This window comes from Cavia porcellus, unplaced genomic scaffold (assembly GCF_034190915.1).
Source record: "Cavia porcellus strain 051 isolate PalLab524CR breed Dunkin Hartley unplaced genomic scaffold, mCavPor4.1 scaffold_19, whole genome shotgun sequence".
NCBI classification, from domain to species: domain Eukaryota; kingdom Metazoa; phylum Chordata; class Mammalia; order Rodentia; family Caviidae; genus Cavia; species Cavia porcellus.
The window spans coordinates 3,110,722-3,137,455 of record NW_026947502.1 but is presented as its reverse complement, the minus strand read 5'-3'; the positions used below and the strand labels follow the sequence as shown (position 1 = coordinate 3,137,455).

At 51.9% G+C, this 26,734-nt stretch overlaps 1 protein-coding gene across 1 annotated transcript; it reads right to left on the bottom strand.

Moving 5' to 3' along the window:
• Positions 1-1,567: 1,567 nt before the first annotated feature.
• Positions 1,568-26,734, bottom strand: Slc36a3 (solute carrier family 36 member 3). Its single transcript, XM_013146730.2, has 10 exons — positions 26,255-26,734; positions 23,271-23,361; positions 21,123-21,211; positions 19,213-19,308; positions 16,465-16,549; positions 15,451-15,669; positions 11,149-11,247; positions 10,613-10,779; positions 5,880-6,049; positions 1,568-2,473 (listed from the first exon to the last, which is right to left on the bottom strand). Exons 1-10 carry the CDS (start codon positions 26,368-26,370, stop codon positions 2,205-2,207), a joined length of 1,401 nt encoding a protein of 466 aa, XP_013002184.1. The 5' UTR covers positions 26,371-26,734; the 3' UTR covers positions 1,568-2,204.

The following is a 26,734-nucleotide window of genomic DNA, read 5'->3' as shown; positions in this document are numbered from 1 at the left end:
AAACAGAATAAAACTAATCAAAATAAACCAGTGTAAGAGATATAGGCCTGGGCTGGGGATTTAGCTCAGTGGCATAAGCGCCTGCCTGGCAAGTGTGAGGTCCTGAGTTTGATCCCCGGTACTACAAAACAAAACAAAACAAAACAAAACAAAACAAAACAAAAGATATAGGCCTAAAAATATTATGAAATCAACAGTAGTTACCATAATGCCTTTTGATGTCTTCAAAACAGCTGCAGGTAACTTCAGACATAGTAAAAATCAGAATAGAATAGTAACAATAAAAACAAAACAATGAATGCAATAAAGGACCCCAAAACAAACCAATAGTAAATCCAAAATTGCTGCTATGATATATCTTGCTATCATTGAAATAGCTGCTCCTGCCATTGGATTTGACAGAAGCAAATAAAAAGACAAAAGGGAATAAAACTTAACCTAACAAAACAATGGAAATGAGGTAGGACCTCAGAACAAGCCCATAGGGAATCAGCAATGGCTACCGCCCCCAGAAGGAGATCCCCCCAGAAGCCACGCTGTGCACTGCTATCCTCTGAACCCACGGTCAGACACTGGCCCCAGACCTGCAGTGTCAGTGACACACCTCAGCACCACAGGCATCCCACTGCCCTTCACCTCTGTAGCTGTCATCACAGCCTGTGTCTCTCCAGATAAGCTGCTCGCTTACTGGGAGGGGGCACAAATGCTACTTCGTGTTTGCCAGCCCACACCCGGGAAGGGGCTGGGGTCCGGCTGTTCCGGTCCGGTGGTGGTCCATGCTTGGCAATGGTTCCCAGACTGGGTTTGCTCGCTGATGTGCCCTTTGGGACCTTGGTCTTTAGCTTTATTTTCTTAGTGTTTTGGTTCACAGGTCTGTAACTGGCTTTGTTCACTAATAAATCACCAACAGTACATACTTATGTGTCAGTTGATATTTTTTGCAATATTTTGGAGGATGATAGTATTTTCTGGATTAATCATAATTAATCTTATTATTTTTAATCATTTTTTAAACTACATGTGCGATGCATGTTTCTAAATTTTTCTATTTCACTCGACACAAACTCCCCCTTTGCATACAACTTTGCAAACACAAAAGACTTTCAGGGTAAATTTCCAGACGTAAACTGGTGAGTCATAGTGCTATACATTTTGACTTCCATATTAGGAAATTGTCCTCAGAACAAACCCCACAATAATGCACGCTGTGGCTTACAGCGTGTAAGCTCGTCTTTTCCCAGCTCCCCTCCACCACATACCGTGGATCCACACCCTTGCAGTGGATCCAGTTCACCCGCCACAGCCTAAGCGCTAACTGGGTTTAGAATATCAGGAAGAAAAACGTGAAAAAGAAAAAGAACAAAAGGTGACCTCTTCCCAGGTGGGGAAGTCTTTGTGAGGTGTGAAGAGGAATGTAAATTTTTGCTGAAAGAAAACAATAGGATGAAACATGGCTAAAACCAGATTTTTATTGCTTAACCTGTTCCTGTCTCCAAGGCAATAGGTTAAGTTGAATGATGAGAAACAATTTTCACTCCTGTGTTCGGAGGATAAAGTGTACATTTATTTTTTTTCACCTTCAGAAAGTCAGCATTGGAAGAGCCCCTGATAGCCAGTTAGGCCACCCCCACATTTCACAGAGTGGGGGACCAAGACTGAGAGCGGGGGAGGAGCCTGCCCAGGGTCTCACGGGAGGGCAGAGGGCGGTGGCTTAGCTCGTGACTGGAGGGGAAAGGGCTAAGTTCTGTTCTGTCTGTGACCTCTCCACTTCCCCCTTCTTCTAGTCCAGCTACCTTCTTTTAAAAATCTGATAGGGCAGCTTCTGTAGTAAAAAGTATTTATTTGTGGTTTTCCGGGGAAGAATGGTGTCTCTTTCCCACTAAATGAGAGTGATGGCCGGGAATTTAGCTCAGTGACATAAGCACCTGCCTGGCACCGTGAGGTGGTGACTTTGATCCCTGGTACAAAAAAAAAAAAATGATCATATAAATTATAGGATGTGATTTTTGACTGAGAGGTACAAAGGTCACCAAATAAATCCAAAACCAAAAGCCAGAGAGGTCTCAGAACTACCTGTGTTATCTACGTTTATCTTGGAAAGATACAGAGACTGCTAATTAGTACAGAGATGCCGGGGTTTGCTGAAATATATATGACATCCACGTGGAAATAACACGGGGCGGAGGGACAGCCAACATGGACGATCACGCGTAAATTACTGTGGAGTTGGCCATGGAGCGGTTGACGGGTTGGGTGAACTCATAGAGGGCTTGGTAGGTCCCCAGGATGCAACCCAAGAGGCCCAGCATGCTGATCATGATGTCCTTGGCGATGGTCACGCAGCTCATGTCCTCTGGGTAGAAGGTGATGATCTCCAGCAGTGGCGGGATGATGAGGGCCAGGGCGCTGCTGCTCACGGAGCCCACCAGGGAGATGACCAGGTCCAGGCGTGGGATGAGGATGGCAGAGACGCCTGGGGGTAGAGGGAAAGCTTGGGGTCACCGACCGGCCCTGTGACCAGGGGCCTGGAAAGCAGCAATCACTTGGGAGCCTGAGAGGCCCCTGAGGAGGGGCCGGAAGGGCTATCAGCCAGGCCAGGACCCTGAGTCCACTCCTGTTCGCCCATCAGTACCGATGCTCTCAGTGCAGGACTCTTGGCACACAGGGTCTCCTCCACACTCACCTCGCCAGCTCCTCAAGTTGGGCTGGGGAAATTCAGAGCTCTAGAGAAACAGGACCCTCGGGGGTGCACACAGTGGAGATAAGAATGGTCTATGTGGTGTGATACAAACGCCGTGAATATTGAAGGTTTCAAAGGTATTCCAGTAAGGGACACACTGCCGCTGGCCCCCCACAGCTCTCCCCCTGCTCGGGACGCTCGTCCCACTGTTCTGGCCTCTCTCTGATGCAGCTCTGGAAGTCCTCTCTTAGTGGGTCGAGCTGTTCAGGCTGCCTCGATGCCCTGAATCAATTCAAAAGATTTGTCTTTCATGGTCATTGAACTGTGACAAGAGCCTGGAGTCAGCCAGCGCCGGCTCTGGTGAGCAGGTGCACGAGGGCTGCTGAGAGCTTTGGCTCTCGCTTTGCACTGTCCAGCCCTCGCAGCGGTGTTCACTGTATCCTCTGTCACACCTTAAAGACACTCACGGGCAAGGCCTTCCAGAGCTGCTTCAGGAGCGGCAGGAACAAGGGGCTGAGTGTGGGGGAAGCGAAGGGGAGCCCCTTGAGGGACTCAGCGGCAGTGTCTTTACTGTAATACCTTGGTAGATGAAATTTAAACTTTCACCATGAGTGTTGTGTCACACACCCGTAGTCCCAGCACTCAGGGAGGCTCCCAAGTTCAAATCCAGCCTGTGCAGTTTATGAATGTAGTGAAACCCTATCTCAAGATAAAAATGGAGCTGCGTGTAAAAGCCTTGAGCTCAGTCCCCAGTACTTCGAAATCAAACCAAAGCCAAACCCCAAAGCAGTCACCATCCATTTCAATCACACTTCATGGAAGTCACATCTAAGGGCCACCCCCTCCACTGGACACAGAGCTGCCTGAGTCGTAAACCCAGACCTGGAGCCAAACTTCGTACTCTGCTGATATCACTTCTGTCTAGAAGCAAGGATGGAGAGAGAGAGAGAGAGAGAGAGAGAGAGAGAGAGAGAGAGAGAGAGCTGTTGTTAGCCCAGTGTCCACGCTTCCTTGCCCATTTGTGACAGGCTCTGCTAACTGAGCAGGACACCGTAGTGCAGACTGCCTTGGGCTCCTCGTCCTCCGGCTCTTTCCTTCTGTACACACTCCTGCCTCTCCACCTCTGCTACATACACCGAACATGCATCACGGACCTTCCCGAAGAAATCTGATTTTGATAATGTTTCTATGGGTTAATGTATAATTTATAGGACCTAATTTTATATAACTATGGTTTTCCTATAAAATGTCATTTTGGAGGCATCTATACTTAGTGCTGGAGGTTTTCTTTGGTGGTGCTGTGGGTCGGACTCAGGGTTCCACATTTCCCCAGGAAGGTGCTGTGTCACCCGGCCCTAACTTGCTGGGTCCCTGAAGAGACACCGCCTGTCATTCAGCGGAGCACGAGAGACACTGGAGGGCCTCCAGTAGGGGCAGGGACCTGCTCACAGCTGTCCTGCATGGGCTGTTTAGCAAACTGCTGACCCCGGGAGGGACAGCGCCTGTGCTCTGGGAGTGCCCTGCTGGGCCCACAGCGAAGACATGCAGACAGAGCTGCCAAGCATTGGCGCCTCAGGAGATGCTGAGGGGCTCAGTGCGGGCCGGGGCAGCCCCACTCCTTGGTGGACTCTGCAGCACCACGGAGGGCTCGGGGGCTCAGGACGTGGCCCTGCGCCATGCTGAGCTCCCCTCTCCCCACTCCCTGCTGTTCTGGGCGCTCCCTGGGGGCGCAGGCAAGTGCGGGCTCCAGGACTGTGCACGGCCTGCTCCCTAGGCACAGGCTGCCTGCACTCCGCCATCTGCCTCTTTCCTAACTTCTAGGTTTAATTGAAACATCTCTGCCATCGCAGGGACCCCTGTGCCAGCCCAGGCCAAGCCACGGGACCCGTTAGTGCAGAGGGTGCCCTGCCTACAGCCTGAGCCTCAATGTGACGCTGGGAGCGTTAACGTTCATCGTACAGTGCTCTTATTTTCTTTGTCAGCATTTGCCTGTCAGCTCTAAGTCACGCTACAGCTTTGCCATTACCCACTGTTACGCCTGGCCCTAGGCTTGTAGGAACAGCCCCCAGGGGATCCTGGAATGGGCGAAGGCACCAGGATCCATGGATGGAGACAGGAGGAGGAAGCGGTCACTTGGTAAGTACCAGAGACAGAACAGGTCACTGGAGGGCCAGCTGTCTCTAGCCACACTTGCCCTGCTCTGGAGTGGCCTGAACTACACAGTCCTTCTCTCCAACCCAGCGAGGAATGATCTCAGAACAATGAATGTGTGTCGGGCTCCCTGGCTTCTTGGTGCAGACTGGGGCTCACATCTCAGCCAAGCAGGGATTGGCTGCTCCTGCCTGAACTCTCTTAGGCTGCTGCTCTGGCAGCCGCGTGCTGCTGGACAGCTCCAAGAGCAGGTGGTTTCTCCTGACCCTGGGCTGAAGCTCTCGGTACCTCGATGCCTCAGGTTTAAGTGTTAACTCCCAGAGTTTTTGGGACTACCGCTGTCTCCCTTGTACGATAACCTCATGGGGGTTCAGGGCAGATACAGAAGCCCCCCAAGCTTTTGGCTGTCTAGGGGAATCACCCCACCCTTTCCTTTTGGGATTCCTCTGGCTGTGCCCCAGAGAAACAATTCCCAGCTCCGATTGCAATGTTTCCTAAAGACCCACAGCAGCGCCTGGCGGGAATGAATGGGACGACAGTGATGGGAAAGGAGGTGGGGACAGAGGGCAGAGGATGCCCCTCAAAACGACCCTTCGGAACTGAACAAATCAGCGTTGGGTTCCTTTACAACTAAACACAACTTCTCGATAGAGAACTTGACTGTAATTTACAGTAGAAACAGTGGCCCAGCAGATGCAGGTTGGTGCCACGTGACCTGTGCTCGTGTCTGCGCTCTGTCCTGCAGCTCTTTGTGACACAAGCACGTTCCCCAGCTTCCTTAGATCAGGACTCCTTCAACCGGGCTGCCGGAGTGTTACATGGTGAATGAATGTCTTCATTCTCGGTAAATCAGCCCGACAGTAGTGATCGTAACATTTCCTATGCAGTATTTTTTAAAGCGCACATTTTTCAGGAGGGAACGCAGGGCTCCAGAGAGATGGAGCATCCCGCCCGAGGTCACAGGCAAGACAGAGCCGGCGACTGCGGCGGGTGGGCACCAGGGCGGCGCCCTGCTGCAGGTCTGGGCAGTGCCTCGTGTCCTACTCACATGTCAGACAGACCAAGGCTGTGCGGACAGACAGGTCCACCGGCAGTGCCCAGCTCTCTGACACCTGGGAGATGGCGAATGGGATGATGATCTCGGCTGGGACGTGGAACTGCAGGGCGTAGGTGAAGAAGATGCCGATGGAGTACATCACCTTGACTGACTGGTACAACCTGCAGACAGATCACCCAGAGGGCACGGAATGTGACGGCTCCGAGCAGCGGCGGTCAGGACTCGTGCGCTCCCCCAGGAGCTGGCGCTCGCCCTTGAGTTACAGAATTGGCTGGCGTCCCAAGACACAGGCCAAGCTGCTTGTTGGAGCCTGGGAAGCTGGTTTCGCCCCTTCCTGGGAACCCTGAGTCATGCGTGCGTCTCGAGAGCCTGGGATTCTAATTGTAAAAGCTCTGCACGGAGTGAACCTCACTGTGTAGAAGTTGTGCAGCTGAGAGCACTTTCCCCCCTTCGCCTCCCTTTCTACAGGTGGTCATGCTACACTTTTTCATGGCCTTCCGGAAAGAACCTGCGTGTGCACAAGCTTACCCAGAGTGTGAAACACACGAGTGCATGTGTGCACGTGTGCACAGGCTGCTTACACACGTGGCTGTATTCTCTGCACACTGCTGACACCTTCAGCCAGCACTTCCCCCTGTCAGGACACAGGGATCTGCCTCTTGTGTCTCACAGCTGCTTGACCTTCTAACTGTGTGGGTATAGTGCAAGTTTCAAACTAGTGACGATTCAAGGACATTTAGACAATTCTGTGTTTTTTCAAAAAGCTGCAAAGAGTGTTTTTGTTTACATATTTGTGTTCGTATAATACATAACTCCAGAAGGAGGGTGCTGGGTAAAAATTTTGCATGTGATTTTAAGTTTTGATGGCTGTTGGCCTACCGCTCATAGCCAGGAGCATGGAAGTCCCTGTGTGTCAAAAGCAGTGTGTGACTGCCTACTGGTCTCTGCACTGTGTTTTCTTTTTTTTTTTGTCTTTTTCATTTTTATCGGTACCAGGGATTGAACTCACAACCGCCTGCTTGTAAGGCAGGTGCTTATGCTGCTAAGCTAAATCCCCAGCCCCCACTGTGTTTTTTAAAAGGGGTTTTTCTATTATTTTTTAAAGCTTCTTTCTTCTTTTTTTTTTTTTTTTTTTTGGTACTAGGGATTGAACTCACGATTGCGTGCTTGCAAGTTAGGTGCTTATGCTGCTGAGCTAGATCCCCAGCCCCTAAAGCTTCTTTTTGAATATAAAATGGTCATCTTTATTTGCCTGGGACCTGTTTGCTCACATGCCTCACCCATCTTTTTTGGGTTGCTGGTGTTTTGAGTCGCTGGTGTTTGGGGAGGGGCCATTGGCTTAAGGCTCCCATGGAAAGGCAGCTCACAAGCGCGAAGTCCAGAAGGAATTCCATGTCCATGTTTTCTAGCTGCAGTTCAAGAAAGGAGAGTGGCTCATGGGAGCCCAGTTTCCCAGGGAATAGTGAGTGGGATGGTAGCTTGCTTATGGAAAATAAGGCACAGCTTCGAAGAGATTCCGCACTGATTGTTCCCCTTGGTCATTACCACAGCACTGTGAGGCATGTGGGGCTGGTGACATTTTCTTTTTGCTGCACTGGCTTTTGGGAAACTTCATTACCCTACTCAGCCCAAAGGGACAGGCTGTGGGGACGCACGACAACCACGGCGCTCAGTCTGCACGAGGCTTACTGCATGCTGGGCAGTTCCTACGCTTTCCTAAGCATCTTTGGAATAGTAAACCGACTCGTGCTCGTGATCACTCCACCGGGGAGCAGGTTAGTCTCGCAAGCTGCTCACTGAAGACCTGCAGCGTTTCGCTGCTGCCCCCGCCTGGGGAGGCTCCGCGGCTGCTGCACCCTCTGCCATGCAGCCAGCAGCCCTTTGGAGAGTGGCTGCTCCACCACCAGCGTTTCCTCTGCTGCACCGTAACGGACAGTGATGAAGGTGGAATCACGCACTTGTGTGAACAGCCATGGAGTACGTTTATTGCTGGAGCAGTTTCCTCTGTCCCACTGTTAGACGAGGAGGGAACGAGGCAGGGGGTGTGCGGTGGATTGGCAACTGGTGGTCAGCTTGTAACACCGGCTGAACTGAATCAGCGTGGTGCTGAGTGTGGAGGTTCCCTGGGGATGGCTGCCAGCATGAAAGGAGACCCGTGTACCAGCCAGCTTTGCCCTCAGGAGTTAAAATCTAAATGAATTAAAGGAATTAAATTTTTAGAGGAGGGGAAAAAGTTGGAGGACAAAGGGGAATCACAGAAGCTTTGGGAAACTGGTGCAGAGGACTGAGGGGAAAAGAGAGATGGAAGAGATTAAAGGAAGAACAGAGCAGAACCACACCCACACCACAGAGAGGCTAGGAACCACGGTCACACTGGCCCCAGAACAAGATCAAACAATGGAGGAGAAAGGGAAAAGGAAAAGAAAATGGAAAAGAAAGAAAGAAAGAAAAAAAAACCCCACTTCCAGGGTTCTGTTTTACTGGTAGACAGAGTGTGCCAATTCCTGCAGATCTGTCCCAGCAAGCCAGCAGGAGCTTTTTGGCGAGGTGGTGGTGAATCTCAGCAGGCTTGTCTTGAAACCAGACTCACTGGGCTCCCTGCTGTCTGAGCATTTCCCGTGGATCTGAGCCCAACTTGGAGCTTCTAGATGGAGCCAGCAGCAGTTCTGGGTTCCCAGCTCAGCTGGTCTGTCTTCAAGGTGACTCCAGCTAATTGCTCTCTCCCGCGGGAAGACTGAGTCCTCTGCACTGACCAATGGCCAGCACAGTCCTATGTCTGCTGCTCCCCTCCATTGCCACGTCTCTCTGCAGAGAGACTGAACTGCTCCTTTAGTTCAGTGAGTCCTGTGTCTCAGGGAGAAAGTGCTACCAGCTACCTCCTTCATTGGAGTTTCTTTCTTCACTCTCTCTGAGGGCTTCAGTTCGCAGTTCAAATTCTTACTGTGTCCAGGGGACCCACTTCCCTTCTTCTTGTCTTCCACACAATGCTATATTCCAGTGTCTGGATGGTGACTCTCTGGGAGGCTTTTTTCTCTGCTGCATAGTACTCCACCATTTTGGTCCCTCAGAGCTTTGGTTCTTACTTTGAGTTTCACTTCCCGGCTCCAGTACAGAACCCTCAACCTACTGGCACAGATCCTTCAGCTTGCTGGCCTTGGGCCTTCCCAGCACAGATCCATGAGTTAGACTTACACAAGACATCATCATGGACTCCAGGCCTCTAGCTGGGCTCATCAGGGGCATTGTCAGGGACTCTAGGTCTTCAGCTAGACTCATGCAGGATACTGCCATGGGATCCAGGCCCTCAGCTGGATTCTTTGGGTCTCAGTGTGGACAGTTTCCTGCACTCTTTCTTTTGTATTTGACTCTTTGGGGACCATTTTAAGATAATGCTATAAATTATGTGTCCAGTATTAAGTTGTTTTTTTTTTTTTTGCAAATCCCTGACTACAACAGGGTGTAAGGAGAGTGTGGGGAGGGGAGCGTGGATATCATCAGTATATATGGTTCAAGGCCATAACAAGATCGTATCTCAAAAAGAGGCCCTAGTAAAATATATTATAAAACAGATGAAGACAGATGAATAAGAAAGCAGAAACACTAATTTGTTTGACAAATTAAAGCATACTTATTTCAAAAATCAAAATTTTATACATAAAAATGAATTATTCTGAATTTTAAACACATACAAGAGACTTAGAGAAGTTCAGATCTAGAACTTTTTTTTTTTGTTTGTTTTGTTTTTTTGTCTTTTTCCTTTTTATCAGTACCAGGGATCGAACTCACGACTGCCTGCTTGCAAGGCAGGCGCTTATGCCACTGAGCTAAATCTTCAGCCCCAGATCTAGAACTTTTGTATAGAATAAAATAGTTCATGCATTGCTTAGTAAGAATATTTAAGTAATTAAAAATGCCTTCAAAGTCTCTTGTAAATAAATCAGCTTAATTGCTGACATTAAAATATAACTATTCTATCCTGGCTGATACAGATAGACACTAGTATCACCCTCATTTTACAGAAGACAGGTAAGGGAGCCCAAGGTCTCATGTGAGCCAGGATGCAAACCCCACCCGTGAGCTTCAGAGCTGCACTCCTGACCACTCAGTCACCCATTGCCCAGTGCTGCTGTCAGAGTCACAGCCCCTGTGCAGTGCACACTTACGAGGTGCCAGCCCCGAGCACACTTCCTGATGAGTGAAGGAACGAACTCCCGAGCCGGCCCCATGTGGGCTGTGGAAGAGAAGGTCCACTTCTGGGGCTGGGGCCAGGACAGCAGGCCACCTGTGGGACTCCGGTCATTATTGTGAGCTATACCTTTTGTGTTCTGTTTCTGTTTCCTTGTCCTCCTCAATTCATTTCTGCTTTAGGAACTTTACACTTTAAGGTCAGATTGAACTCAAGTTTCAGCTTCTCACAAACAATGTGGCTGAGAAAGTTACGTATCTCTCCAAATGTCAACTTCCATATCTATGCACTGGCGACAATTATAATAATAATAATAATCATGCCACCTCATAGGGATGAGATTAGAAATTAAACAAGAGTCTGCACATTGCCTGGATCACCAAGCTGAGCTATTATGATGTTAGTAAACACTAATTAATAAATTCTAATATGAGCCTTTCCCACGTGTTGTCAGTGGTAACCCAAGGCCCTGCCATTCTGTTGTGACGCCCAGATCTCAGGCTTCTTCTGACCCCGCCAGAGGCCAGCAGGGACCTACCAGCAATTAGGCAGGTTGAGCGTGATGCTGGCCTGCGTGTCTGGCCCGAATTTCATGTAGCCCAGGGTCCCCAGGCAGATATAGAGGAAGATGACGAGGGACATCCCCAGGTACAGAACGAAGGAGAACTTCTGCGGATTCTTCATCTGGTTTTTCAGAGGCAGAACCTGGAGGCAGAAAGGGTGGGAAAGAAAAGGTGGAAAGACGGGGAACATCAGGAAGCACAAGCGTCTTTCTCTGGGTTGGCCCAGGCTTGGGAAGGGCCTCCATGTCCACACTGCTTTCATTTTCTCTCGCATGCTCAGGGATTTCCAACTTGGACTTGGCTGGTTAGTAAACTCCTACTTGGCCTTCGGGGCTTAATGTGGTGCACGGACCTGCAGGCCCTCTGCACACTCGAGCTAACTTTTCCTTCTCCAGGACATGATCCTGTTCTTCACTTTTCATAAATTCTACTCATTCAGACGCCTGACATTCAAAAGTGGCCACCCCGAAGTGCAGTGGAAACTATTCACATTCAGACTCATCAGTCTTACCATACCAACACCTTCAAAGGTGAAGATGGTTGTGCCAAAGAACAGCAAGAAGGTTTTCCAGTTTGCCATCAGGGGCAGGTTGATGGGATATGGAATTCCCTGAAAGGACAAAAGACAAGAGAAGGGCGTTGGCTTTGCTGTGGTGTGGAAGTCACCCAAAACCTTTGCTGGCAGAAGTTAGGTTAGACCTGACCTCGCAAGCACAGGAGTATCTGAGAGACATCTACCACCTGGTCAGCCTTCTTAACTTTCAAACCAAGGACCACAAACTCTGGGGCAGGAATCCATCTGCTCAAAACCAGGCTGTATAGAAGCAGGTGAGCGGACATCAGTTCCACCTGTATTCATAGCCTTTACTGTTGCTTCCCATTATTGCCTGAGCTTCCTTTCAGATCAGCATTCACATTAGATTTGCACAGGAGCACAAATCCTCCTGTGATCCACACACATGGAGGATCTCGGTCGTGCACTCCTCATGAGAATCTAAAGCCTGGTTCTTGGAGGTGGAGCTGAGGCAGTGATGCTAGCACAGGGGAGTGGCTGTAAATGCAGGATAACATTAGTAGACATTAGTAGACAGTGCAGAGATTGTGATATGTCAAGCACTTGCATGCTCCTATCAAAATGTTATCAGTGAGTGGCGAGTGACAATTAAGCTGCATCTGGTGGCAGGCTTTAACTCAGAATCCCACACTTACTTTAGTCTGTGCACAACTTACCCATTATTTTATTTACCACATCTGCCCAAGTCTCTTTCTTGCACTATGCACTTATCTCAATCACAGTTAAGTCCACAAGTATCCTTAGCCCACAAGAGAGCTTCTTCAAATGGGGTGAGGAAGAGTTCTACAGATGAGCTAGCAGAAGACTCTAAGACTGCCGACAAAAAGAACACTGCATTAAATAAAATACCAAGTGTCTGCTTAAACTGTGGGGTCTCTGCAGCAGTCGCTTTGCATTCTGTGTAGAATGTGGTGGTGACCGCTCTCTGACGAAGCCGTGAGACCTAAACTGCTTTTCCACGTGGAGACTGACCAAGCACCCTGTACTAAAAGGCAAGCCTTTGGAGCTTTTCAAAAGATAACAAAAACACAACATGAAAACCAAAAGCCATCGTGGGAGGTCAGCACTTCATTAAATGTGCTCTTGCTGAGGGCAGCATGCTTAGTGTTGAACCGTACTGTGAAAGCCAAGAAGCCAAAGAAGCCCTTTACTGCTGGTGAGAAACTGATCCTGCTTGCTGCTGAGAGCATTCGTCATGGATATTTCGGAGAGGCTGAGGTTGGAAAAGGGGCACGTGCTCCTCTTTTGGCTGGCAGTGTAGCTGGGAAAATCGACGAAACAGCAGTGGACACTGAGGCACAATTGCTTGAGAGGATTAATGGGTCACTGGGGGGGTGAGTCTATCCATGTTGACAAGGCAGCAATGCTGGTTTGTGTGGTGCATTTTTCAGGAAGATGTGCGGGCGGTTGTGTTATGTGCAATTCTGTTGCCAAACAATAACCACAGTTGTAGGATCATTCAAGTGCTTGAATGATTACATAGCAGGAAAACGGAATTGGTCATTTGGTGTCAGAATAGGTGCAGACAGAGCGGTTACCATGAGCACACAGCTTTCGGGTTTCACTAATGAGGTCAAAGATATAGTGAATGTGAGTTTATCCTCCGTGTCCCCCGTGGAGAAACGCTGGCCAGCCAAAAAAACGTCAGCAGAACTCAGTGATGTTTTGCAGGACGTGATTCTCAAGCACACAAAGGACCTGCCCTTAACTCACATCCGTTCACGCAGCTCTGTGGGCAGGTGGATGCAGCCCGCACAGGTTCCTTTTTGCACAGAAACGAGATGACTTTCTAATCGTAGATCCCTGGCCTGAGTTTTGAGTTACGAGAGCCACTTTAGAAATTTCTTTTACAAAAACACTCACAACTGGGAGTACATTTCAGTGACACAGAACCGAGTCATAAAACATGCTTACTCATGCGACACACTCAACCTGCTCAACAAACTCAGCCTGTTCCTTCCGGGAAGAAAGAGACTGTGTTCAAGCTGGCGGATAAAGTGGAGGCATTCAAAGCCAGACTGGCATGATGAGTGTGACCAGTGAACACTGGAATTCTTTGATGAGTTTCAAACATTAGCAGGGATTTCAAGAGACTGAGCCAGGGCCTCTTTTTTCCGGCTGCTGTAAGGTTACCCGCTCAGCTTTCAGAAGCCTTTGGACATTAATTCCCAGCCACTGTGAGGCCCCAGACTGGACGGGCTGGATCCATGACCATCGGTGAATATGTCAGGTGAACTGAGTTTGTCTATGCGGGAGGAAGATCAACTGCTTGAGACCACAAATGCTAGTAACCTTAAAGTTTTTAGAGGCAACTTTAAGTCTCCATATGCTCTGGATTAAAGTCCAAGAAGAGTGTCCTATGACTGCCACAGAAGCACTGAAGAGCCCGCTTCTAATCCCAGAGTCCGATCTTTGGGAAGTGGGGTACGCTGCCATGTGGCAGCCAGAATGAAACTGCAGAGTAGTCCCACCTAGGTAAGACACTGGGTGTCAGTGTCTCCCTTGTCCCAGTGGGATGGTCTAGACATGGGAAAACAAGCCCAGGCCTTCCACTGATGGCGCATTACGGTGCACCGTATAATTATTTCATTATATGTTACAATGGAACAATAATAGAAATAAAGTGCCCAATAAAGGTAACACGCTTGAATCATCCCCAAACCCTCATCCTGCCTCTGTCTGGGAAAACTGTCTACCTCGAAACTGGTCCCTGGCGCCGAAAAGCTTTTTTAAGTCACGAGACGAATTTGAGTTCTGAGCTCATATGGGGCCAGGAACTGGTCCAGGTGAGACTCAGAGTCCGAGGTGCTGAGTGGAGTTTCTGGATGTGGTGTAACAGGGAGGGTGATGAAAGGGCACCCTGTGTCACTGCTGTGGAACCTGGGCGGAGAGGGCGCTGGTCAGGGGTTTCGGGGGGAAATAAGGGCTCTTCGGCAGCTGAGGGGAGGCCGCTCCGTGCTGGCAATCGCTTGTCCGTGCCCTGAGACTGTTTATCTGGCAGAGGAGATTTCGAGGCAGCACAAAGCACAGGTTTCAGACTGGGAAGCGTCTGACTCGCAGGGAGTGGAGGACATTGTGACCCCGGGCAGGAGCGAGCCTCAGGACATTGGAGGGGCTTCCTGAGGCCAGGGGAGCCGAGGACCGAGGGACGCGCTGAACTCCACGGTGGGCAGCACAGGGTGCTTGCTGAGGACTGACGAGGAAGAGGAAGACAGGGAGGCGGTCTGTAGCCACGTGATAACATCCACTATGGAAAATGCGACGAGTGCCAGGGTTTCTTTGGAAATCCAGCACAACCACCCAATGTAACTGTGAAGAACAGAGTCGGATGAACAATGATGCGTCCCCTCGTTTCCAGCGGCTATGCAGCATGGGAAAATGCAGGGCTATCAGGCAGGGTTTTTTAGATCAAAATTGATCCTGCAGTTCAGGGACAAAGAGGAGAGGAAACCCCCGCAGGAGTGCTCCCCACCTCCTTACCGAGGGGGCCTCTCCCTGCAAATAGCAACCTCCTCCCCACCCCCTTCCTGTCCTCTATACTCGAAGTCACTTCAAGCAAGGTTTGTGTTGGAGAATCTAGGCAGCGCTCTATCTGTTACGGGCGACAGGAAACCAATACCACTGCAGAAACTTTCAGCCCCAAAGAAATGAAACTGGGAAGGTGTAATTTCAGGACCTGGGAGGGAGCACAGGCCCAGGAAGCAAACCAACCAGAATTGGTGGGAAACTGCCTGGCGTTTACTGTGCTTCTTGTCTGGACACAGGGTGAGGATCGTACTCCCCAAAAAGGAGCAGCCTGAAGCCCCAGTGAGATAAGGTACATAGAGCACTTGGCTGCAAGTAGACCGAATTCTTTTATCATCCATGTTTCTATCCCTTGTCCCCCACTACTGCTACAGTTTGGGCGGTTATTCAATCGGTGTTGTCCCCCCGTGAACACATCTGTGACAGTGGACACTTCAGCTGGCTGTTTTCACTCACCGCCAAATTCCCAGTCACCCCTTACACAAGAAGGTACACAGAAACTCTGAGCTGTTCATGATGCACTGTTGTCCAACACGACAACGATGATGAGGAGGAGGAGACTGATGATTAGCTTTGACGGTCATGGGGAAGGAGCGTTCTTACGTGTCGCCTTGCCAGGGACTGCCCAGGAAGGGGCCACCTTCCTCTCCCTCACCTGCCCATCATGATCGCAGCCCTCCCGTGCTCTCAGAGGCTGCAGATTCGGACACAGACCTGGACAATGTACTCAAAGATCAGAGCCATGCTTCCCAGGGTGGTGATGTTGGCCAGCGTGGAGAAGATGGACAGCACCTTGAGGTTCTGGATGAATGCCAGCATGATGAGGAAGGGCAGGATCGTCAGCATGTAGACGCGGATGTCCAGGATCGGGGTCAGCACCAGGATCTTCCTGGGCTGGCAGGTGTTGGAGATGATGTGGGCTTCCTCCACGATCTGAGAGAGAGCACAGTGCAGAGGGGAGCAGGTGGTCTGCAGAGGGCGCCCAGTGCGATTGGAATTTCAGATAATCAGCAGACAAATTTCAGTACGAATACGTCACACTCAAAGTGAAAAAAATAGTACCATTTACCTGAAATTCCACTTTAACTGGGTGCCATGTGTTTTTATTTCCTAAATCTGACCACTGTAACTGCAGTGCCCTGAGTGTGATAACCGGAAATGCTTAGAATCGTTAAATCTCAAGTCTGAATGGCCCTTCTGTCATTTAGCCCCATCTCTTGCTGCTCACCAAAGGGCTGTTTCCTTTCCTACGACTAGAGAAAGAGACTCATCCTACGTGTATCCTCTCCGACCTTAGCTCTACAAGCTGGAAATCCACCTGCCTGAATTGCCCATCTCTAGACCTGGTCCGAGACCTCTCGGATGTGTGGACACGCAGAACCAAGTGTGCGCCTCTCCTCAAAGCTGAGAACGAATGCCAGGACCCGTTTGTAGAGTGTATTAGGGATGCAAGAAGGGAAGGTTGCAATCATTTGCCTTATGTTTAGTTCAGCCCCTTCTCACGCCATCTCGAGACAGCCAGAGTGCTTCTCAGGCTGCACAGGAAGGTGGCCGGGCTTCCCTCTCATGCCCTTAGCACGTGAGTCTCAGGACGGACAGAACTGCTAACTGGTCTAACCGAGCGTAGAGGTGACGCTGCTCCCCACATGGGGTCCAGGTTTCACTTTTGCTAGTGGAACTCGTGCAGTGGGAAGCCTGGTTTTCTCTGGAGAGAAGAGGCCTTTTTACCTGTTGTAAATTGTCTGCCATAAACATAAAATAAACACTGCAGAAACCCAGCTGGGTGATGATTAGTAAGGAGCTGACGGTGTACCTGAGAAAGAAAAGAGGCAGAAGAGAAGACAAACATTAATGTTATTTCTAAGGATGCTTTCCAGGCTGTTTTTAAAAACAGTTGCTACAGTTTTATTTTCTTCTTGAGGTGCTGGGATGGAACTCAACACCCCTTGCATGCTAAGCACATGCTCTACTACTGAGCAACACCCCCGCTTTAGACATAGTATTGCCTTAGAACCCTTAAACATTATAAGTTGTGGGCTGGAAATTTAGCTCAATGGCACAGCACCTGCCTGGCAAATTTTGGAAGGTTCTGAGTTCGATTCCAGGCCTTCCGTCCCCAAATTGCTTTTTAAGTTGCTGTATTCTGCTTGCCCTGGTTTTTCCTTTTTCTTGCAGCCTTTTGTTTTTGGCTGTTGCCAAAAATAAGACCTCAGACGCCTGAGCTGCCCGATGTCATATGTCCTGTCTCCTGGACTGGCTGGTGCCAATCATCTGCCGTCATCTGCCTTAGTCCTCTATCCCCTGTGCTTCTTGTAAACTGGTGTGAGAGCCAATGGCTTGACTGGCTGTTTCTTCATTTTTTAGCAGGAATAGTTCAGAGGGAGAATTCGTTTCATATGCCTGCTGTAACCCATGACCAGACACAGTGTGCCTGGCTGTGCCCTGTCCTAACGTGGTGCTCGGTGCCAACCTTAGTACCCAGGGCTGGGGGAGGCGGTGCCTTCCTGCTTTATATTCCCACTGACTTTCTCCTCTGGGCTTGCAGGTGCGTGAAACGTTCCTACCTGGGATGGACAGCTCCCCTGGTACACTAAAAAGTACAAATCATTGATTGAGCTAAAATTATTTCTCCAAATGCTTCCAGCTCTTTTTAAATTGCTGAATATCCAAATAAATGGCATAGGGTAAGCTCTGTGTGTGGGAGCTCCATGCTTTGGGTTCTGTGCCTGTGTGACCCCAAACAACTGTACTGTCCTCTCCAGAGAGGACTACACTACAGTGTTTCTTTTTTCTTTCTTTCTTTCTTTCTTTCTTTCTTGGTCTTTTTGAGACAGGGTCTCACTATGCAGTTCAGGCTGGCCTTGAGCTCACTTTGTAGCCCAGGCTGGTCTCGAACTCGCAATGATCCTCCTGCCTCAGCCTCCCGAGTGCTGAGATTACAGGTATGAGCCACTATGCCGGACTCACTAGAGTGTTTCTATCCTAACAAGCATGGATGAGGGTAAACTCTGAGACCATTCCTGCCCTAAATATTTATTTGGTGTCATCAGAAGCTGATCACCACCTTGCCTGTTTGATAATTAGACTCCTGATTGAGAGGATGAACAACTCCGAATCCAGGACGGGATGGTGTGACTCCTGTCTCCTGGAGTGCTCTGCCGGGAAGGCTGCAGCGTGAGGACCTCCGCAGGTCTCTGCTTCCCTGCTACCCATGTCACTGCCTGAGATGTTATTTTATCTCTATGCACCTCGGTCACCTCGTTATGTCTGGGGCCATAAAATCCCACCTGGCCAAGCGTGGTGGTACACACCTACAGTCTCAGGACTTGGGAGGCTGAGACAGCAGGATTGCCTGGCTTACTTGAGCAAGCGCCCATCTCAAAAATAAAACAACAGCAACAAGGAAAATCCCGCCCTGTCTACCTCACAAGGTTGCTGAGATGATCAGAGATGCCAAGGCAGAAACCATTTGCATATCAAGCACAGGAAGGGCACCAGATGGGGGCTAAGGAGATTGCCCAAAGGGTAGATGGCGACCTCACCTTGTCCCTAACTTGGATTACAGAAAACCACTTCAGGATGCATTGGCAACAGTTGTAGACAGAGCTAAAGAGATCACACTGGGCAGGTGTGGTGCTGAGCCGAGGCAGGGCGCACTGTGGCCCGGGGAGCCAGCGGCCACATGCGGTCTAATTGTGCTCAGATCTGAGCTGTGTACCCCGGCGTCTGCTGAGGGCAGAACGTGGCTCTGTGTGTGTGGTGTTTAGAGCTGGGGTACCTGAGGAGCGGCCTGTCGCTCCTGCACGAGGTGCAGGTCTGCGGTCGGTGTCTGAGTCTTTAGCATGCAAAGAAAAGCTTTCTGGGGAAAGCATGGGGCTTAGCGTGCAGACCTAGTGTAGCTTTAAAACTCTGAGGAATCCAAGCATGAGTAGCCCAGGAGGAGGAAAACAAAAACAAAAAGCAGGACTTAGGATTAAATTTTTTTAAAAAGGTAGTATAACCTCGGCAAAGTTTGTGCTCTGAGGTTGCAGTTTTCCTGAGAGTTTTAAAGCGTGCTCTTCCTTCCTCCCGGCTTTGCTGCTTCTCGCCTGCCAGCCAAGCGACAGCCTGCGTGCTCCCTCCTGGGAGTTGGGGGGAGCGGATGGAGCTACAGTCCACGGCCGCCCTCGGGAGCGGCTGCGCGCCTCTGCCCACGTGGGAAACACGGAGATGTGGTGTTTGATGAGAAAGCACAAGGAGACACAATGCAAATTATATGAGTCTGTGGGTCAGATCACACGGGTCTGGAGGGGTGTTTCCAAGCCGGGTAGGAATTGTTTGGATGAAGGGGTGGCAGGGCTCCGAGGCAGGCTCAGCAGTGCCCCACAGCTGCCGAGAAGAGCCTGGGATCAAAGCTGGGATGAACAGAGACACGGTCAGGCGCGGCGACCGTGAGGGCTGCTGCTGTCCCCAGACCCCCCGCGTCTGTGGCTCTACCTGCCCCACACCGAGTGGGTCCTCAGCCAGGAGCTCGAGCAGTTTTCCAGGCTGTACATTGTGGTCTCCCCGTAGTTCATAAAGGTCTTCTGCAGTCTAGAGGTAAGGACAGGGAGAGTGTGACTCAAACATTTCCGTTTTGTTCCCCAGGCCAGTGACCAGAGCATGCCCGTGTGTTACCTCGGGTGCACTGTTCATCCCGGTAATGGGACAGCTCTTCTGACTTTCTGGAGGCCGCTTTTTATTCTTTTTGTTTGTTTGAATATTCTTTTAAAGCACAGCTGCCTAAGTGGAGCCCTGGATTTGTTTTGAGTCAACAGTAGCTTGTGATGATTTGGTGTGTGAACGCCTGGGATCAGTCACCAGTGGGAGGGGATGGGACGGGGGTGGGAGACAGAAAGCCGGAAAAAGGATAGGGTGTCGTTGTCATGGTTCACGTCTCATGCACACGTACCAGTCCCCACCGTGAAGGCGGGTATTAGGTACGGCAAACACTGCTAACAGCAATTTAAAAAAGGAAAAATTTTAATGTGAAATCTTCAAGTTTTTAAAACATTGGCTTACAAAACAAACTCCCAATCGTCCACCTGAAGGCTGTAGTCAGCTCTTGGGCCATCATTCTAGAAACCCCACATTAGAAATGGAAGAGAAGCCGAGGAAGAGAAGCTCAGGAAAAGGTGGTCAGGTCTGCCCAGCAGGGTCCAGGGAAGGGCAGATTTACAAACTGGCTAAGAAAGGAGTCAGACAGGTCTCCAAACACAGGTTCTGCCACTTCTTAGCTGTGTGACCCTGGGCAAAGCATTTACATCTCAATTTACTCAGCTGTAAAATGGGGATAGAGACAGGACCCACACAGAGGTTCGCTGGAAGGCTCTGCTGTGCTAACCTGGCCCAGCAAGCTCGCAGGATTAACGTAGCTGTTGGGTGAGCAAAGGCTCCCACAAGTGTTGGTGAGCTGCAGGGCACAGATCGCTCGGTGGGGCAGCAGGCGCCTGCTTGGGCTGCAAGGATCTGGCTTTACAGGAGTGAACTTGCTCTCCTTAGGAGACCTCCTGGGATCTGAAGGCTTTGGGAGCGCCCAGCCCGAGGGTCTCTTTAGCATCTTCGGGCCGTTGCAATCGTCTTTTCCTTCCGTAAATGATCATACTCATCCACACACGCTGTGTGTACAGGGCAGGGTTTCCCTGCAGCCCCGGGTTGCACGTCCTCACTTCCTTTTGGTTCCTTTTCCCCAATTCTCCTGCCTCCCCTCCAGTGGTGGTCCCGGGGCCTACGAGTCCCTCTCAGTCTTTTTCTGCCCCTCCCTCCTCTACCCGTTTCTCAGCCGTAGGGGCCGCTGTTCCGGTCTGTATTTCTTCATGGCTGACGGTTGGTTTCCCAAAGGGGCGAGAACGCGTGCTGTCTGTCTGTCTGCGTCTGGCTCGTTTCACGTCACATTCTGCTCTCCAGCTCCATCCATGTTACCGGAATGACAGGACCCCATTCTTTTTCATGACTGAGTGGTAGTCCACCATGTCTTTCCCTTTTGATCTTGCTTTTTGCATTCAAATTTAAATGGGTAAATCTTGAGTGTTATGTGGACTTTCAATGACTGAAGTCATTCTAAACGACTCCTTTCATGGTTAACTATGTTTATCGCTGTTACTAACTTGTCTGAAAAGGGGTTTGCCTGGAACAAGTTACCCTGGCAAGGGGTGGGGCGATTAGAAGGAAAAGTGGATGTCTAAGCATCTCTCAGGCACCCCGAAGTTTGTGGGGTGCTTCTGTGTCTTCTGTAAGGGACCCTGGTAACCCTCCAGCCCCTCCACCCTTCAGGATGTACAGCGGTTGGGGCAGGAGCTGGGCACATGGCCATTAGTCGGGCCAGCAGTCACTCGACCTCCCCAGCGTGGGAGGAAGTGGGCTCTAACCTCTGTGTGAGGTGATGTGCGCAGTTCAGCAGGATGACCATGCAGTGCACTGTGAGGATCCCGATGGCCAGCAGGCTGACCGGCCCGACCTGCGGAGAGGAGAGGCAGAGTCAGGCGCCAGCCCGCCCCGCTTCTCAGCCCTGCCTTGGACAAGGGGCCCTGGGGGGTGTCCTGGGCCCTGCGGTTCTGCCATTCTGCCATCCTAGGAGCCCTGAGGAGCTTCCCTTCCAGCTGGGTTCCTCCAGGGACCAAGAGGGCACCACTCCCCATGGCTGCATCTGTTCTCATCTGCCTCCTGTCCAGCCTGCTAGCGTCCTGCATGGCAACTCGCATGCCTTTATAATCCCTTGGATAGTAGTAAAGACGGCCAACTTAGACAGACATTAATGTGCATTCAGACAGGGACTGGGCAGTCAAGGAAGGCAGCACAGAAAAATACAGACACTGGGACTGTGGTCCGAGGTGCAGCTCAAGAGGGCCTGGCCGCAGGGAGAAGCACCAGCCAGGCTTGCAGGCCTCCCGGGAGAGAAGCAGCCGGTTAGGGTTTGCTGTGATCAGCAGCACCTTGGCCCCAGGGCCCAGCGAGGGGGGCGGAAGGCTGCTCCTGCCCTGCCTTCCCAAGAGTCCCTTGATCCTCCCCCGCACCTGCTGTGCCACTGCTTCTCCTGTGGGTCAGCATGAGCTGGGCAGCTACATGCACCTGCCATCCCGCAGGCCGTGACCTGACCTGTGCTGTCCCCGCGCTGTGACCTTGCTGTGTACGTTCCTGCCACGGGAGCCCCTGCTGCCTCTTTAGAACCTCGTTCCTCCATAACTGGGGACGTAGCTCAGCACTTCTGACAGCCAGTAAGTTGGGGTACAGTTTTCCTCAGTCCCTAGTTCTCACCTCCTCTCAGACACTGGAGGACCCAGGCCCCTTTTCCTGCACTGCGTGCTTTGCATGGGGCCTGCTGACCCTGCGACACACCTGAGATTCTGCTGCGAGGAGCTGTGTGATGCATTGTGGGGTGCTGAGCAGGGTCCTCGGGCTGTTGTCCACCAGCTGTCCTTGACCCTCCCCCATGGACTGTGAGAATCATGAATCTCTATAGTCATTGCACAGTGTGTCTGTGTGTGTGCACACAATGATCTCAGTGGAAGGTCACTGCTGTCTGTGCCTGGCTGATCAATAATCCTTCACAACAGTGTGGCTGGTTATAAGTAATCTCCCAGTGAGATTTGCAAGGACAGAAGAGGCCCTCCCTCTGCTTTGCCTTGGACGCTCCTGCCCCGAGACAACACCGTCTGCCGCCAGGAACCAGTGAGGGGACCACGAGCTCACACCACTGGGCCTCACGGGAGGGGCCTCTGCGGGCAGTCTCTCCTGTCCTGTTGGTTCCTACGCTCCCGGGATCTAAGGATACACAGCAAATCTCTCTCCTCTGGATCCCGGTCAAGGGTTCTGGGGGAGCATGGTGTGTTGGGGGGCGATAAGAAATCACCCAACAGCTTTTAGGAGGAGCATCTGAAGTCTAAGGAGCCATCTTAAAACGTCCACACCCCCACAGGACAGGCTGGCCACACACCCCTCCTGCAGGCCATTTGGAGCCCAGAGGACTCCAAATGCCGAGTCTCAGCTGCAGTCCACTGTAGGCTGGATAGAGGCAGTGAGGGTCTCGCCGTGTCCTCCTTAGACACTGGAGCCCCTTAGCAGCCTGGGGAGGGGAAGCTCCATGCCGTGGAGGGGACGTGCGTAGTGGTATCAGTACAAAGCAGAAGAGGTTACAGGGCTTCCTGGTGCCAGGCGAGGTGGGAGGAGAAGCCAGGCCTCTCCAGCCTCACAGCCTTCGGTCAAGCTCGGAGGAAAGGTCGGCTGCATGCAGAAGCACAGCCCGCCTGAGAGTTTTGGGCGAGGCGAATGTAAGGGGTAGAGAGATTCGAGGTGAGGGCAGCGCAGGTGACAGGGAGACAAAGTCCAGAAGGTGGAGGCCAGGACCAGGCCAGGCAAGGGCGCAGTCGAGCTGGCTGCTGGGTGCAGGGCAGGGTGGGCACCTGGGGGCCCTGAAACTCACAGCCAAGCCCTTGTCTTGTGCCTGTGAATGCCTTAGTTGGGGGTCACCCTCCCCACCCCGGGGGCACCCTAGGCCCCAGCCCGTAGTTGCTCCTCACCAACAAGCCGGCGTTCTTGACGGCCAGGGGGAGCCCCAGGAGCCCGGTGCCGATGCTGCATTTCAGCAGATGGATCAGGGCCTGCGTTGGCCTGGGGAGAGGAGAGGAGCCTGTTGGGGTGGTGCTGGAGGTGACACCCTCAGGCCTCCAGGTCCGCCCTGGGCATCGCACCCAGGCCTGGGGCTCGCTCCTGAGGCGCAGTCATGACTGAACACACCCCGGCGCTAAAGAAAATGCAGAGAAAAACGCCGACCTCCCTGGATTCTCCTGATCACCCTCCCGTGCTTTACCCTCTCAGGTGTTGTCCACTGAGTCTGCTGCGTCCCTGACACTCAGACAGACTGGGACAAGAGCACTGTGCATGATCTCCAGGACAGTCCTTGGCACCGGGTCAGTTGTAGCTCGCCCACTAGCAAAAAGCACCGTGGGCCTGTGTGGCTGTTTAGGGTTCTGTCCACTTCCTAACCGCTGGCTCAACTAATCCCCGTGGACACGAACTGAGACAGGTCTCTGTCCACGTGCAGCCCAGGGCTGTTCCGCAGTGGAGCCCGCCATGCAGGGCATACAGATGAAGATTTAACAGCACCTGCCGCTGTGCACGTAGAGGAGTTGCTGTGTGCCCCATGGGTGCTGGGTACCCAGTCCTGTGTCCTTCACAGCGGTGCTGACATGGGTTGTGGGGGGCGGGGAGCGGGATGGAGCACGCGGAGTCACGGAGGGAACTGAAAGGAAAGAGTGCAAAAGCCCGACTGCGAGGGCTGGCTCTGCCCGTGAGCCGCCTCTTTAGTTTCGCCTTGGGGGACCCACCGGCGGCTCACCCCCTCGGCCTCCTAATTTGGCAAGGGCGCTGGTGATAATTCCGGCCCTGCCTGTGCCCCCAGGATGTGCAAGAACCAAGAGAGTCACAGAATCACAGAGAGCTGCCCAGCTGCGGGTGGCCGTGGTCTTCATGGTCACCACCAGCGTCACACCTTGGCCAGGCCACCAGGAGCAGGCAGCCAGGGCTGGGTGGGCTGGGAGGGGCGCCCCTCGCCTGGATGCGGGGGGCCCTCAGGAGGAGGAGGCGCGGAGGTCTGACCTCTCAGGCTGAGCCACCGACACCACAGGTCTAGAAGCCATGGAACAGGGGAGAGAAGCTGGCAGGGGGCCTGGCACACGGGGCTCAGGACCTAGGGCGGTGTCCTGCACTTTGGGGGACTGGTGGCCACTGATGCACCCCAAGATGTCCCTTCCCTTCTGCGGTCACTGGTCCCGGCTGGCTCTGTTTACCCCAAAATGGGGTCGCCCGATATCCCTGCCCCCCAAAAGTAACTTATTCCTTGATAGCTGTGACTGTTGCAAGATATAGCAAAGAAACAATGCGATCCTTTCCTCCTTTGGTTAATTCTGGAGGGCCCTCTCCCCACCTGCCTTCCCTCTCGGCACTGCCTTCCTGTCAGGGCCCCCCCCCCCCCCGGACAGGTGAGGTGTGCAGAAGCCGCTGCACCCCCTAGTAAAGGGCCCTGCACATGGGGACTCTCGGGACTGAGCACAGGTGGGGAGATGCCCGGACGTTAGAAAGAGAGCTTTGTGTTTTTCCTTGAAAAATAATTCTCTGCCATTATAATCAGAAATTCCAAAATCCCACTGATTGAAAATAAGCACACGATGACAGCTTCCTTGGGGTGTCACTGTTTGGTCCTGATGCTCAGAATTCTAACAAAGGCCACTGTACAAATGAATCCTCAGCTAATTTTCTCTACGAATGAAACATGCCACACGTTTCCACATCTGTAGAGTTATCTGCAGTGTTGTTTCCTGCAGTATGTTTATGTCATATTTTAACCATTCTTTTTGACAAGGTCTTGATATATAACTCAGGATGGACCTGAATTTGCAATCCTCCTGCCTCTGCCTCCCGAGGACTGGGTTTACAGGTGTGTGCCACCACACCCAGCTTAAATATCTTATCCCTGACACATTTTCAATATTGTCACTATTGCTTCAGTAAACATATTGTGGTCACAAATACCTGTGCTATGATCTCGGTAGAAAAAATTCCTAGAAATGCTGTAATTGGTAAAAGGATGCATTTATTTCTCCTTAGTTATACTTAGAAACAGAACAAGGTAGTGACTCAGTGAGAAATTCAAAACTTGCAGCAAAGCACAATGAAAACCTCTCGTAATAACAGAAATCTCTCATCTCTGCTCTCAGCCTCCGACTTCCTTCCCCACAGGTGGCTGGTACTTTCAGTGACATTTGTACGGATGTGTGACACACGCATGTACCTTCCGAGATGTGTCAAACACGTGTCAAACACGTGGCTGTGTGCTTTATACAAGTGGCGTTTCAGGTTTGCTTGACAAGGGACAGTCAGAGAGTACAGACTGGACTCTTCCCACCAGGCAGGCACCCCCCATGCTGGGCACTGCCCGCGCAGCTCTCACTGACCCAGCCTGGCCACTAGAGAGCAGTCCTGCCTGCAATAAAGCCCTAGTGACCAAGTTCCAGTGTGGGGCAGTGAAAGTCAGGACATGGACTTAGAAGGTGAGTCCATCTGGTTCCTGCAGGAGGGGAAAGAAGGGTGTGGTGGGGGAGACAGAGACAGAAACAGAGAGACACAGACAGAGAGAGGGAGAGGGGGAGACAGAGAGACAGAGAGAGAGGGAGACAGAGAGCGAGAGCCTAAAAGGCAACAGGGTGAGGCCCTCTGCCTGAGACAGGACACGGCCCCTGGAATCCTGCAGTGTGTGTGGGGCCACAAGGTCACCGCAGAACCCTGAGGGCCACCCTCTTGGGTCTCCAGGGTCTCACGGGTGCACTGAGAAGGGAGGCGTGGCTGCAGTCTCCTGGGTCCCCAGGGGCAGGTGTCTACTTTTTTTTTTTTTTTTAATCTTTTTCCTTTTTATCGGTACCGGGGATCGAACTCACGATTGCCTGCTTGCAAGGCAGGTGCTTATGTCGCTGAGCTAAACCTCCAGCCCCGGCAGATGTCTACTTACGATAGTGCGCTGGTCTCTCCGGCAAGTGGGTAGCCTTGCTCCAGGGTGGGCAGGGGTCTGCTGTTCAGGCTGGGCGGGCTGCCGGGGTCCTGCCCCAGCAGCGCTGTCTTTGACATGGTGGTGGACGCGGAGGCTGGGGCTCTGCGCTGTGACAGCCGGGGACGAGTGGTGGTGGGGTTCCTCCGGGCCAGCCGTGCTGCAGGGCTGGGGTTCCCACAGGTGCCTGGCCCTGGCCGAGCCCCACAGCCTGCGAGCTGGGGAGAGGGGCGGCGGAGGCGGGGTGTCCCGGGGTCTGAGGACGGTCCCTTCTTCGGACTCCACGGGCCCCTCGGTGGTTCAGACACGGCCAGCACTCCCACGCTCTCGGCTTCTCCCCGTGTACCCTGGCCGCCGTGGGGTACAGCACACAGTGCCACTGGGAGGGAGAAGGGCGCATTGGACCGGAGGTCCCGGTGCCAAGCAGGCTCTGGCAAGGAGGAG